A 15045-nucleotide genomic window follows, 5' to 3' on the forward strand; every position below is an offset into this window, starting at 1 on the left:
CTCCACATTCTTTCTGGATCTTTCTAGATTTTACAACCAATAAAATGACTTCCTTTCTTGAGAATCGGGGTGGGAGGCGTGGAGTTTTAAGAAGAGAACAACCAGGAATGACAATCAAATTCTAACCAAAGATTAGGAAAAGGAGGGCAGGATTCATTCCAAGCCCCCAAACATGCATTTCTCTGACCAAAACTGTGTAAACCACTCATTCAGTTTCTGGAAATGCCCTGGCCATGTTAGCTTACACTGCCAAGAATGTTATTTAACACTGATGATGAATTATTGCCTTTAATAACAGAGGCTGCAATTCCTGACTATTAGACTGCTGTCTGCCAGGAAAGATGGGGGAGAATTATGGTTTAGTATAAAATAAACAAGAGCACACAAACTGGCCAGGAGGGTGATCAGGTGTGTGAAATTAAGGCCAAACATAAAGGACAGAGTTTATGCATGAGTCTTAGCAGAAAAGTGAAGGGAAGACAGAAGGCTAAACAGAAGATCATGTGATCTCAGGCCTTGGAAAGCCCTTCAGAAGTCACCTGCTGGAACTCAAGGACTGGTGGTTCCACAATGTCCGGTGCCCCCGTCAGGCCCAATCCAGCGCCAGAGAAAGCTTAGCATCTCAAAGGAATCCCTTCCATTTCTAAACACATTTATGCCAGAAATGCTTTACCCTTTCTGAACCAAATTAAATTTAAATTCTGTTTTCTGGAGCTTCATCTCAATACCCTACTGGAACTGTGATAAAACTGAGGTTCCAAACACACGCAACCTGTATTGGGGCCCAGAGGACAAGTGATGGCTCAGACCAAGAGCATAAAAGGAGTTGGGGACCTGGGCCATGCTATAGCCAGCCTGCCTGCCAGCCAGGAAGACAGACATGTGAAAGAGCGTTCTGATCAACAAAAGGAAAACATTTGCTTTAGTAAACGTATCCTGAATTTTTTGATGCATAAAGAATACATTTCTAATAGTTCTTAGGGAGCGGTTAATCTGAATTTTACATTCCATAAAGAACAAAACTGACCTAGGCCCTCTGCATATGTGTGACAGTTATATAGGTCGGTCTGTTGGCTGGCTTTTGAGAACCCGTTCCCCATGCTGGATTACCTCCCTCAGCCTGGATGCAGGGGGAGGGGATGGGTCCTACCTCAACTTGATGAGCCATGCTTTGTGCAAGCCCATGAGAGGCCTGCCCCTTTCTTAATGGAGACCAGGAGGAGCGGATAAGAAAGGGGATAGATGGGAGTTGGGGGGGAGCAGGAGGAGAGAAGGGGGGGAAACTGTGGTTGGTATGCAAAATAAATGAAAAAATATTAATAAAATAAAATGTAAACAAAGGAAAGAAAAAAACTGAAAACAAAAACAGTAAGTGACCAGTGATTGAACGAAATCAAAAGATGATGTAAACAAATGTGGAGGAGCTGATGTAAGGTCCTGTCTCTCTACTACAGTCATGCTGGTCTCTAGTTGGTGACAGATTTGCCTACAGACTCGTTAGACATGTTCTGAAGCAAGAATGGACCTATAGCATTGCTCTGTGTTCGATGTCAAGCGACCACCGTCCTCAGCCAGTTTTTGCAGTAGCTTTTAAGATGGCAGGGAGCATGAGGTAACAACATAGACCCCAAGGGCAGGCTTCCAGCATCTGTGGCTTAGTTCCATACCCGACAGCCTTGTGACCAGGTCACCTCCACCCTCTCATGTAGAAGTTGGCATAGTAAGGGGAGTTGTAAGAACTAAGTCAAACACAAAAGTTCTTAGGGTACCCCACCACAGAGTAAGTGCTACTTGGTTTTCATGATCTTCCCGAGGGAAGAACTCTATGATACCTGGAAAGATAGGCGAGTACGGCACTTAGATAGAAAATATAGAGTAAAACTGCATGGTAGCATTCTAGAAACACAAGGGCCCTAAAAATTGATTTAATCAAAGCAGCTAGCTCCTACATGGAGGTCAGGACAGAAGGAGACTAGCCATTACAGCAAGAGCCATCGAGGTAGCATGAAGCCATGCAGAGAAGGATTAGAACACACCTAACCGCACAGACAGAGCTTTCATCATCTCTGTGCTCCCCCCCCCCACATGGGAGAAGTCGGGAATAGGTGGGAATTCTCTATCTGCCTCTTTCCAAGCACTGAAGATGATCCGTAACTTATGCAGCCTCCCTTCCGTTCCCCCATCTCTCCGGTGCCATCCAAAGTCCTTCCTAGGCAACTAGAGATTTATCTACCTCTTAGCTATGTACTAGTGGTTGATAAACAGAAAGCTAACAAGTCCATCCTTTGAAATGGGAAAATATCACTTCTTCCATAAAGAAACTCAGATACGGACAGCTGCTCACACGGGGATTCACCACAGGTAGCAAGCGATCCTCACGGTAATGACAGTGAAGTCATCACATACAAAGCTCCCTGATGATCAGAGGGGCAGAGCATCCTCTTTCCAACAGTGGAGGTGGCCGATGGGAATGCAATGGCTGCTCCATCACTAAAGCATGAAAGAATGACTTAGGAGTTCTTTCTTAAGGTTTCCAGAGCTAGGTGAGCAGGGGATATGGGTGGTCTATTTTATAGCTTCTTATCGTTGCTATGTGTCTCTGAGTTACAACAGTTGACGTTGGGACTGGGGAGAGGACCCAGTAGATCAAGCGTTTTCAATCACAAAAACCTGAGTTCAGATCCCCGGCAACCACATGCAAAAGCCAACCCAAGAGGGTGGTGACAGGTGGGTCCTAGGGTCTGCTCACCAGGTATCCTACCCAAATGGTGAGTTCCGGGTTCAATGAGAGACCTCTGCCGTGTGCCAGCTCAGATGCAGGTAAGATGGAGATACCTGTGTACTAACCCATGAAACTCATGTAGCCATCAGTCCAGGTGACCCCTCTGTCACAGGGGAGGACACTTAAGCCCTGGGAGGTTGAACAAGTTGCTCAAACTCACACAGCATGAAAATAGCAAAGCCAGGATACAAGCCCAGTGGTCTCCTCTAGAGTCCTGTTCTGGTTAATCTGCTCCCCATGAAGGCCTGCTGCCCTTCCCTCAAAGAACATTGGAATAAAGCTCTTAGGCAGGCCTCAGAACAACTTTTGTGAGCATCAGGGCTTGTACCGGGGGAGGTGGCCCAGAGCTGTTTGTTCTGGTTCCTGGAGGCTTTCTTTAAAGACGCACCTCCTGTCTATAGAGGATGCACAAATTCAACTGTACCAGCCCTCGCTGAGAAGTATGCACTTCTGCCCTCCCCTGATCCCCCGGTCTCTTCCGCCCCCTCCTTTTCCTTCTTTCCCACCTCTCCTGGGCAAAAACGACATGAAGCGAAAGTCTAGGAAAGAGCAAGTGCTGACTGACGTAAATGGGCAGGAGAACAAAACGAAAAGGGAACCGTTGACTCAAGAGCGTGTTCCAAAGAAGGAACTGTTGAGCTAGGCACAGTGGCCCAGCTCTAACTGCAGGGTTCTCTAGCTGATACTGGGGGCTTGTGGGTTTGCAGCCAGCCTGGGCTATATGGCAAGACCATGCCTGAAAAAAAGCAACTGTCATCAAAATGAAACCATAATGAAGACACCACCTCACATCTCACACTGACCTTGATTTAAACATGGTTAACAAGTCCCAAGGAGGAGGTTCAGGGACTGACACTCGTCACGGGTGGTAGTAAGAGGAAATGACTTAGATACTTAAGGAAAGCCATGGTCTGCTTTCTGTGGCTGTGATAAAGGCCATGGTTGAAAGCAACCCAGGAGAGAGAGCATTTATCTCATCTTATGACCTTCAGGTCACGGTGCATCACCGAGGGAAGTCGGGACAGGAATTCAAGACGTGGAGGTGGACACCACAGAGGAACACTGCTTACAGGCTTGCTTGCCACGGTCATGCTCAGGTTGATTTAATTTATCTCCCAGGACCATCGGCCCTGGCACGGCACTACCCACGGTGGGCTGGGCCCTCACACATCATCAATCAAGAAAAATACCCTACAGATTTGCCTACAGGTCAATCTTACTGAGCATTCTCTCAGCTGAGGCTCCCTCTCCCCAGATGATCCTAGCCTGTGCCAAGGTGACACTTGCTGAGACACTAACCAGTACGAGGAAGGGATGTGGCAATTCCTCAAAAGTCACAGAGTGGCCATGGAACCCAGAAATTCTACTCCTACAAATAAAACTAAGAGAAATACACGCATGTACAGGAGCGTACCTGTGTGCGCACGCACGCACACACACACACATACACGCACGTGCGCATCACCTAATGCCCATCAATTTACAATAAGTAAAATGTGAAATACTATTCGGCAGTAAAATAAAACAGTAATCAGTGGTACTTAATACAACCATGGTAAACCCAGGGAAGAGTGTGGGATGTGAAAGAAACTAGACCAAGTCTGCAGATTAGAGAACGCATCTATATTCTGTGCACAAGAGACAAATACACAGAGATGGAGGAAGGCAAGCAGGCTAGCGTTTGACGGGGGCAGGCTGCACGGGTACGGCGAACAACTGCGAACAGGGAGATGTGTCCATGGGATCAGGCGGCATAGGAAGCACCTAGTTCAGCAGTACGTGAAGCAGCGTGATACTGTCTAAAGAATGAATTTCATAGTGGGAAAACCCTATACCAGTGAGGCTGAGTAACCCACTATTAAATAAACTGCCATTGGCATCAGGAACGTCCACATCTTTGTGACTGGGAGGTGTCAGCTGCAGAAGTGGCAGAAACTCAAAAAGAAAACATTTGAAAGAGCATAGAGGAAAAGAGGGAGAGTGAAGAAAAGAACTTCTATTTAACTGAACCTGTATTTCTTGGATGTGTTAGTGGTCTATCATATCAGACACACAGACACTAGGTGGGCTCCGGAATTCCAATTCCAAGCCTTCTTTCCCCGAAGCCATCAGCTCCAGAATCAGGGCATCGGTGGAAAGGAGAGACAATGTTAGTTTTTAACTTTGCTCCACATTTCTCAGGGACTAGATTAAAAAGGCCACAACTCTGTCCCCTGGTGTCCTGCGTTCAAACTCATGAAATAGGAATATCCCATTGACATCTAACCTGTGCATGGTTTCCTACGTGAATTCCCACATCGGACTCACATGTAATGAGGAGAAACAGACTCTTAGGGTTCTAGAGCAAGTGTAAGCCATCGATTAGCAGGCCAGTGTGCGCATCCTGTACATCACTCTGTCCTGTAGAAGACTCATGCTCTGACCAATGCAGGACCTTCTCCAAGGCATGACAGGGAGTCCAGTGTTAACAGCAGATGCAACTTTAACAGGGTTTTGAGGTTTTTATTGTTGTTGTTGTTGTTGTTTTTTGGAGATGGAGAAATACATTCTGGGGGCTTCTAACTTTTAGACTATCACCAAGCCCTTCCCTCTCAGCATGCAGTAAGCATCCTTTGTGTAGAAAATCAAATTATGCCATTAATTGATCCAATGTGTCTGTGGTTCTCAAAACAGTCTCTTGGACAGGAGCAAATGATAACTAGTCTGTTGTGCATGGAGAAATGCAGTTTAGGATTCCATGTCCAGACTCAGAGAAGCATTTAAGGAATCCTGTACATTCAACGAACAACCTCAGTGTTTACAGAACCCAGAATAACTCCTGCATGCCCTACTTCCCACTCCCGAGTCTAGATTTCCCTTACTAAATGTTAATTGAAAAGTGCTTTATGTGACTCGGAGCGCTTTATGTGACTTGGTGCGACATCCTCGGAGATCAAGTTTAAGCTATGGTCCCATGACTCAAGGTCAGACCACAGGCCTCTCCCTGGGAGAATGGTTGAGCTCAAGGAAACGCAGCAAATGCCTCTCACATGCAGGACTGGAACTGCCTCTCTTCACAAACACGGCACCGTTTCCTGGCCTGTTTTTCATAAGCTTCTGGCATTTCTGCTCCCAACCTGTTTGCCTGAAGGTTGACAAAGGCCCTTGACTATAACAGCTGGTGTTGATTACTTGGGGCGAATTAATTGTATGTTTCACTAATAGACGATATGAACTCTTCAAAGGGAAACCACTCTCTAAAGAAAGCAGAGCTGCACACAGCCACCCTAGGTGTTCTATCTCAATAGTCTGATGGTTAAAAATCTGCTCTTTACTTGCTATAATAGTTTTGATTGGGCTACTCCACTCAGAACATGCTCCTGTCAGGACACCCTGTGAGAGGAAAGGACCTCTCAGGCACCTCTGTAGAGACTTGCTCTCCAGGAGGGTAGTTTCCTAAACCAGTGAGCCACGCAGCCTTGTTGGTTCTGTTACTTGTCTCTCGGAAACACTGCTTACAGACTGTGTTGAAGGTTTATTTCTAGTCCTGGTCCCTGTGATCCCCGACAAAGCTCCGTTCTGCCCTGCAGTCCTCCGCATACCGAAACAGGCAGGCGAGGGCCAGCACAGCAGTGGAAAGTAAGTCTGACTTTATGGCTCTCCCAGGCTTGGGGGTATTGCTATTCTTCACCAGTGCTCCGGGCCAGTGAGCTTCTCGAGACGACAGCCCGGCAGAGCCGGTACATTGAATATTATTTATGGTCTGTGCAAAGTCAACAAGGGGAAGAAGGGGCTCCCGAGAAGGGCTGAAACCTGACTTTGTGGGAGCATTTGCAAGTGGTCAGCTGCAGGCAGGTAACCTGACCTGACCCTCGCTACCCAAACACTCGCACACAGAGAAGCACACAACTGAGTTATCAGATCTTCCGGATCCAAACAGGTGCCAGGGCGGATCACTAACAAGAATATGCCAGCCTTGTCCCCCAAACGTCACTTGCCAAATTCTCCTGGGAATTCCCTACCACTGTGAACCCGCTTCCAAACCAGACTATCTAATAGTCTCCAACATACTGAAATCTCTCCTGCGTGTAGCCTCCTTCCCTGTCCCCAAGCGACGCATAACAAAACTTAGTAGGTCCATATATAAGAGACAGGTCTCCGATGCTGCAAGGACTTTCCAAGTGGAGGTGCCGGGTTGCTGCGTTTCTCGAGCTCCCAAACGTTTCTCGAGCTCCCCTCCCCCACGTCCGCCAAGCATTCCCCCCCCATTCCCCGGTCGCTCACCTGCGTGGGACATGGTGATGGTCTCGTTGGTGTTGGAGCCCACGTTGAAGATGACCACGGCCGATGCATTCTGCAGGAACGCGTTCCGGATCTTATCCTTGTAGGTGCAGTTGCCCTTGGGGATCAGAGCTATCCAGTGCTTGCCTTGTGCCGGAACGGCGAACTTGGTGTTGGGGTCGCAAGCCAGGCGATCGTGGGCCGAGCTGGCCATGACCACTTCGCCGCGCGCATCCTGCTTGGGCGAGTGCTCGCCGTACCGTCCGCACTCTGTCTTCTCCGTGTGCAGCTCGGCACCGCCACCGCCGCCCGCCACCGCGGCCCCCGGCTCGGGCTCGGCATAGGTGATGTTCACGAAGGCGGTGTACCATTCCTCCTTCTCCGCCACCGTGAAGTCCAGGCAGAGCAGATGCACGAAACAAAAGGAAAGCAGCCATGTTGAGAGAGCCAGACTGCGGCACGCTTGGATGAGAGACATTGCCATCTCTCTCCTCCAGGGTCCCCTCCTCGCCCCCTGTGCCCTCCTCCCGCTCCGTCCCTCCTTCCCCTGCCCGGGCCAACCCCCGGCCGGTCGCAGCGGCTCACTCCCGGGCCGGAGGGGCCCCAGCAGGGACACACAGCCGCGGCGGAGGCCGGATTCCGTGCGAGCTGGCGAAGCCGGCCCTGTCCCCTCTCAGCCGATGCGCGGCGCTGGCATCGGGCTTCCCGGGTGATCGCGGCGGCGACACGGAGCGGGCGCTGCGCGCGCTTGCGGGAGAGTTGGGCTGCTGGGCGTCCTGCTTCTTTGCTCTGCGTCGCCTTCTCTCATAAGGGTGGCGGGGGTCGGTCCTGGAGTTTGGAAGGGGTGGCGGCTCTGCTCGTAGCAGCCGGGCGGGGCGGGAGCAGGTTGCTTGAAGTCCCGGGCACTGTGACTGTAGTCGCGCTGATTGCTCCGCTACGCGTGGGTTCCCTAGGCAGTGGGCGCTGCACCCCTGGCCCAACTAGGTGGCTACGCCCGGGACACCTACTTGCTGAGGGAGGGGACGGTATGGGGCGGATGGGATGGGGGCGTGCAGAGAAGGGTACAACGATTTGTGTGTGACTGTATATGGTGTGTGTGTGTGTGTGTGTGTGTGTGTGTGTGTGTGATGTGTGCGTGCAAGGAGGAGCTTAGTATGATGTCAAAGCTCCTGGACTCCCCTTGCCATGCTCATTCTGTCTCTCTTCCTGGGCGTCAGCGACCTCTGCCGGGCTTCAAATTCAGTCTCAGCCTGCCACTTCGATCAGTTGGGGCAAAATGGAAAAAAAGAACTTTTTTGGGCTTTTGCGTTGGGTACAACTGCCAGGGCATTAAGCGCAGCGAAGTGTTAGCACCTCTCTCGCACAGCCTTTCCGTTCGCTGGAAGATGTGAAGAGGGTCCCAGGTCTGGTTGCTCTTGAGGCCTTTCCCCTAATCCTGAATATCTAGGACAGTGGCTGTCAGAATCCCATTTTAAAACCAGGACTGATCCGCTCTAAGGGAGGTTCATAGGGTCGGGGGTGGGGTCGTTGACGATGTGCGCTTGCTGGTCTAGGGACCAGTCTGTGTTGTAGATAGGGGAGACAACCCTCCTCTCTTCTGGAAGTCAATAGTGCCCATTGTTACCTAGAAAATGTATCCTTTCTCAGACTTTAAGACTCCAAGTGGGACGTTTTGCAAATGTGTTCTCTTTGTAGCAGCCATGACCTGCCGTAAAGGACGGACTGACAGCGTCAGCAGGCAAGGAGGCATATTTGGGTCATGTTTGGGTTACCGTTTTAGAGTGCGTTCTCCTGCTGTGCACAGAGATTAAGCCAGCAGAGAATAGTTTTCTCTAGAGTCATGTTGAACAGCAGAATTCTTTACCAATTAGATGTCTGGGTGGTTGTTACACCTTCTCACCAGTGGTTTCCATAGCTTCAGATACCAGGAATACAAAGTGTCTATTTCCATATATATTTATGTCATGGTTCTCAGCCACCCACATTACCCTTTCCACATGGCGCCCTTTCAGGGAAACAAGGTCCAATTCATTAAAAGAAAAAGAAAGTTCACTTTCCCCCAGGACCTTAACACGTGTACCGCCTTCTTGTCTACTTAGCCTCACAGCTTCTCTGGGCAGCTCGTGGTTGCTAGGGGAGCAGAGAGAACCCAGGTGTATCCAAATTAGAAGGAGGCACACGAGCGACTTAGAAGAATCTGTCTCTATCGTATTTGGTGTGCTGGATTTGTATGCGCTTCCAGCTTATTCCTTGTTTAAAAAAAATAGGCTTTTAGGTAATTAGAACAGTGTTGGGGAGGTGGGTGTGGCCACTGGCTCCTGAGCCCTGGGACCTGGGAGAAGAGCCCATGGGCTACAGGTCTCCAGGAGGATGCTCTGAATCTCTCTACCTCTTAGCACTTTCCCCAGCCACAGGATGTGAGGAGGCGTCATTAAGAATACACAAGCACATCGTCCCCTCAATTTTCCTCCAAAAAGCTAGGACAGAAGATTGAGGAGGCGGCTTAGACCAAGAGATTGCCAAATTAGGGCTATGGAGCAAATAAGTAAAATATTAAGTAAAGCAGGGGGCAAGTTTTTAAATGATTTATTTATTTATACAGTGGGTAGAAAATTTGCAAATAGAGAAACTTTTAAAGAATCCTGAAATTTTGGATTGGGTTAAAATTAATTTGGAATTCTTTTTTAAAAGCTATCACCTACGTTTATATGTGTGTGAGTGCATTCATAGGGAGAGACACACCCAGTATTCCTTCTATTCAGAGCCTGGCAGCAAAGGATGCACCAGAGGGCCCAAGATCTTGCTTTCTCCATGGCTCCCTCACTTATATGGAGTCAGAGTTGAGTCTGGGGCTGCATCTGAGAAAGCACAAATGAATCCTGAACATTATCATAGGATCATTCTCAAAAAGCATGACTGGAGTATGTCCTGTTGGAAAGGGCTCTCAGGAAAACCTAGACCAACTTAACCATTGGAATGAAGATAGTAATTGATTAAAACCTAACAAACAAGAAGTGAACCTATGCCGATATAAATAAACGATGACGTAAACAAGTTAGGGAGAAGAAGCTGTGCTTCTGAACAGTGGTGATGCCTGCCCTTGGGGAGCGACGGCACAGGAAGGCTCTGTTTGACAGGGTTGGTGTCAGGTGGGAGTCATGGGTGGATAACAAAGCTGAGGAGGTAGGCATTTGATGCTAATCAGGGCGTTAGCCAAGTATCTTCTAAAAATACTGTTTTACAAGGGGCAGCTGTTATTTACTGAAGAGAACCAAAGAAGACTCAAAGCAGACTGCGTGTCCATGATGCAGACGAACCCCAGGGTTTGTTTCTTGGTGAGGTGCACGGGCAGCCACAGCACCATCTTGTCACATCCACACCCCAGGTCTGCACGCCAGGAAACACAAAATGGGCTCTAGATCTATGCTATGAAATGAAGGGGCTATGCTAACACTCTGAGGCTAACGAAAGACAGAACCAGCAGATCCCTCTTGAAGAGAATCAGTTGTCACAGCTAAACTAGCAAATGATTCTAGATGAGGTCCTGGTGTCGATGGGAAAATAAATAATTGGGAGACATTTGACGAAGTCTGCGGGCTGCGTTTATGAGGTGATCTCCTGACTGGAAAGTTTGTATTGCAGTTTTGTAGAAGAGCATCCTTGGGAAAGGTCTGTGTGTTCGAGGCATTGAGTGACAACAAGGCAGTCTGTCTGTCTGCAGCTTGCTTTTGACTGGCTCGGAGAGAACGATTAACCAGAAAATCTCCATTTCCACTAAGCAGACCTTCAGGGAGCCTGGAATTCAGTTTGCCATGTGGATAGGCACGAACAAGCTTTCAGCCTTATGTTAACCATGGTTTCCTTCCGGCTCGACTCCTCGCAACTCCAGGGGCATGACTTGGACCACTGAGCTGGTAGCCCCTTGAAATCGAAAGAAAACCTTGCCGTATCCCCCTCCCAACACATAACGTCCCTATAAAGAAGGTGCCACAGTAGTCTTTCACTTAGCAATGATACCGGCTATGTTTATCTATTATTATGCAGCTTTCCAGACTTGGACTAGACAAGTGGGACCTAGGCCAGATTCTTGCATGCATGGTGGAATTGGAGAACACAGAATTCTGAAGTTTTCGATTGCGTCAAGTTAACACATTACAAAGGGAAAAAGAGCAGTAGATGAGAAGAAGGTGATTCCCTTTGCACAAGGTGCTATCTTACATTAGAGTCAACTGTTCCAGCAAGACGACGTCTAAATATAGTCCCCGGAGAGTGAGGGACTTGAATCATGTTTGGGGACCAGTTTGTTGGTGACAGGAAGGGCACGCAGGTCCAGCAGCACAGACAGGATGGTGTTTGATGTGCTCAAAAATGACAGTGTAGAGGGGTGGGAGAAGTAGTCAGCGAAAGAATGCGATCATGGCAGGGCGAGGGAAGAGTATTGGTGGCCTTGTGGTTTGATTTGGGTGAGAGGAAAGTTTCTGGAAGAGTTTTGGACAGAAAAACATGGCATCATGTGAGAACACCTATTCTGACAGTACTAGAGGAAGTGTAGAAGCAAGGAGAGCAATTAAGGATCCACAAGAAAAAACATGAAGATCTCAGAGTGACTTGTGCTGGCACAGCGGTAGGCCATGCTGAGGAGTGATTGGCTCCAGAGTGTTCTGGAAGAGGACCAGGCACTGTTCTCTGATGCATTTTATGCGAGGAAAAAAGAGAAGTCAGGAGGCAACCGGAGTTGTCATTTTCTAAGATGAGCAAGATTGCAAGAAGAGTTTTGGGGTTAAGAACCAACAGGTTTAGAGACATTCTGTTTAATGTGCCTAAAGGTATCAAGATGGCAATTCGATGCCATTTGTCCTAGTATTGGGTTTCAGAATAGAGAAAGTCGGGTCAGAGCATATAGAGAATTTTCATTATTGTCACACTAATAAGATGCCCGTGTTTAAAGGTTGGCCTCACCAAGCACGAAAGTAAAGTGGATTCCTTAAAGCAGTTCTTAAAATAGTGACACTGATGACCCCCAGCCTGTCTGAGGGCGCGCTGGCAGCTGCAGAACTGGCCAGGTGGCTTCTTGGCGCAGGGAGCCCATTTGGCCTGAAAACTTGCAGGGTATTTGGGTCTGAGTCAGGCGCCCAGAGCAGCTGTAGCAACGACTGACAACACCTCAGTTCTCCGAGCCTCAGCTAAATGAGCTTTCTATAGACACTCTCTACCTCGATGTCCCTTTTATGCCTCCACCAGTGTACCCTGCATGCTCAGAGACTCCGACCTTAGACATTTTACAAAGTAAGTTATCGAATTAGAAATACAGTTTCCGGGCCGGGCGGAGGTGACGCGCGCCTTTAATCCCAGCACTCGGGAGGCAGAGGCAGGTGGATCTCTGTGAGTTTGAGGCCAGCCTGGTCTACAAGAGCTAGTTCCAGGACAGCCTCCAAAGCTATAGAGAAACCCTGTCTCGAAAAACTGAAAAAAGAAAGAAAGAAAGAAAGAAAGAAAGAAAGAAAGAAAGAAAGAAAGAAAGAAAGAAAGACAGTTTCCTAGAGCTTTGCATACATACCTTAATAGTTTAGTAGAAGTTTAATGTGTAGATGTTTCAATATATGGGTTTGTTTTCTTCCTTTTTATTTTATATTGATTAACCAGTCCCACTTAACACAACTGATGATCATTTATTAGCATGTATCATTACTTTGTAATAAACTCTGAGATAACTAGACCCCTGCCTGAAGATGAAAGAAATCTTTCAAAACATGTTCAATAAGATTTTGTTGGGGGGAGGGAACCCATCAAATACCACAGAGCATTGTGGGGATACCGTAAGCATTAAGGCGGCCATGACTATTTTCAAAACCAGCTTCCTATGAGTACTGTGAGCTAGTTACATTTGTTGTGTCCTGCCCTAGAGACAGTCCCCTTTGCTCAGCCCCCATATTTACATGAAGGGGCGATTCAGCACTTCAGGGGGAGAGCTGGAATTTTGGCGTTTGACAAATAACGATTAGAATCTCAGGCGTCCTGCAGGAAGTTTAAGTTGTGCTGAGCCACACATTTCTTGTTAAAACTGAAGGGATACATTTTCTGCTAAGATTTGTGAAATTCTAAAGGACAGTGTGTGTTGGAAGTACAAGGGAGACATTAAGAAGGGTCAGAGAAAGAAGCGTGAGTGGTGGTGGGGAAGATCCACACAATGTTAATTTATTCATTTGTGTACTGATGACCCGCTTACAATGCGGCTGCTACCCTGTAAACCTGCCATAAAAGGAAAATATTGTTAAGACCGAAAGTCACTTGCTACACCTAGCCTGACTGATGCTGCCGTTTAATAACACAGTCCACTATCGAATGTGGGAACTTCACCCTCGTGACTTCATGGCTGACCCTAAGCTGCAGCTCACTGTGATCTTGCTTCAGGGGCTCATACGAGGCACTCCTAGCCTGGGAAAGACCATGATTCAATACGCCAAGTACAATAACAACATAATACCTTTCATAACCATAAAGTAAACACTCCAAAAGACCAGCCTAAGGTGGACCCTTCAGGCATGGTCACCTCCTCTCTTTTAGGTTCTGTGCTCTTCTGGCTGTTCAGCGGAATTTGATATGATCCTGCTCATTAAGAACAGATGTAATAATCCAAATGAATGATGGATGTCGGTTTGTCAGATCAAAAATAACTGTATCAGAATAAGACAGTGAGAATAATTCTATGTATAAATAGAAAAAAAAAACAAGGAGAGGTCAAATCAGATTGATATTGTTTCACACAGTTAGTGAAGATCATCTCACAGAGGAACCGACTCATAGTACCCAGCAAGGCTGAGTTTCTGACTGGTGCTTAGGGTCCAAGCAACTGCCGGGCCTGCAGTAGGCAGCGGTGAGTGTTGAAAGACACATAGTAACCCGAGCAGAGGTTTCTGAAGATCCGCAGGTAGGCAGGAGCTCTTGTTCTAAGCCTGCACATAGACTGTGGAGCTAAGAAAGCTTTCCTGATGGAGGTTTAGTCACTCACATGACACACAAGAGGTAACATGAACTAAGAAGTGGAGTAGCTGCCCCGAGGTCACACAGCCAGTGTGTCCTGGAGCGGGGCTTCCCTGCAGAAATCAGCCTCCTGACTATGGTTTTAAGGATGGTGCAATTGCCTATTAGGCTCTAAGATGTCTCTTCCCCACTTGATTTTTTATTTTGACTCTGGTTAGCACTGTCACTTACTTTGTCACTGCTAATTCTCTGTCCCAGCTCCCAGGCTGCCAGCGGTACCTCATTTTCTCTTTTCTGGTCCTGGTTTCTTGCCCCTGAAGGTGGCCTGCTTCGCTACTCCGAGACCACGTATTCTGCAAACAAGAGTGAAAGAATGCTCAGTGTCCAGTAGCTCCTTTGACTTCAGATGCAAGCACACGATACACAAATGGAAGGCTCTGGAAAAGTTCTTCTGGCGCGTGAGACTGATGCTATGGTGTCTTCCTCCTTCTTCTATTGACCTTTTGCATTTCAGAACAGGAGATCAGCCCTGCTTTTAGTTTTTCACTGCTTTGACTTATCAAATGACTTCTTTCTGCTCCTGTCCTTGACAAACTGCTGACATTTCATTTGGACTTCTTGGCTCTTATCACAACCAGAAACTTTCCAAATGACTTCATGTTACAGACATGTTTTGAGAGTTGAGGTACGAAAAGTTAACTTAGGGCAATTCATTTGAGACTTGAGCCAAAACCAACAGAAGCATCTTTACTATAATAAATCCTTTTCTTTTTTCTTGAAAAAAGTTCATGCGGTTGTGCTTTTATTATTATTTTTCAAATTTTAAGTCACTAGTTTTCATTGGGTATGTTTGAAAACTGGGTGTATCTTCAGTGTTCCTTTTAGGATCAGCCTGTCCTCTTAGACCAGAAAGCTGGGATGGGGAAGGGCATGCCTACAAGTCAAGACCCTCAAGAGTTTGACACGCTGACCATTGAGCATAACAGTCGTTAGAATAGCTGTTGAAATAGCTTCAAACTCTT

At 47.6% G+C, this 15045-nt stretch overlaps 1 protein-coding gene across 1 annotated transcript in view; it reads right to left on the reverse strand.

Annotated features, from left to right (window-relative positions):
* Positions 1-8480, reverse strand: part of Rnf150 (ring finger protein 150) — a 211656-nt gene extending 203176 nt beyond the window's left edge. Inside the window, exon 1 of the mRNA XM_057753267.1 lies at positions 7046-8480. Within this exon, the coding sequence (XP_057609250.1) occupies positions 7046-7526 (481 nt within the window). The 5' untranslated portion in view covers positions 7527-8480. The remainder of the gene's footprint in view (positions 1-7045) is intronic.
* Positions 8481-15045: the final 6565 nt, after the last annotated feature.

The sequence above is a fragment of the Chionomys nivalis genome, chromosome 21 (genome assembly GCF_950005125.1).
Source record: "Chionomys nivalis chromosome 21, mChiNiv1.1, whole genome shotgun sequence".
NCBI lineage: Eukaryota > Metazoa > Chordata > Mammalia > Rodentia > Cricetidae > Chionomys > Chionomys nivalis.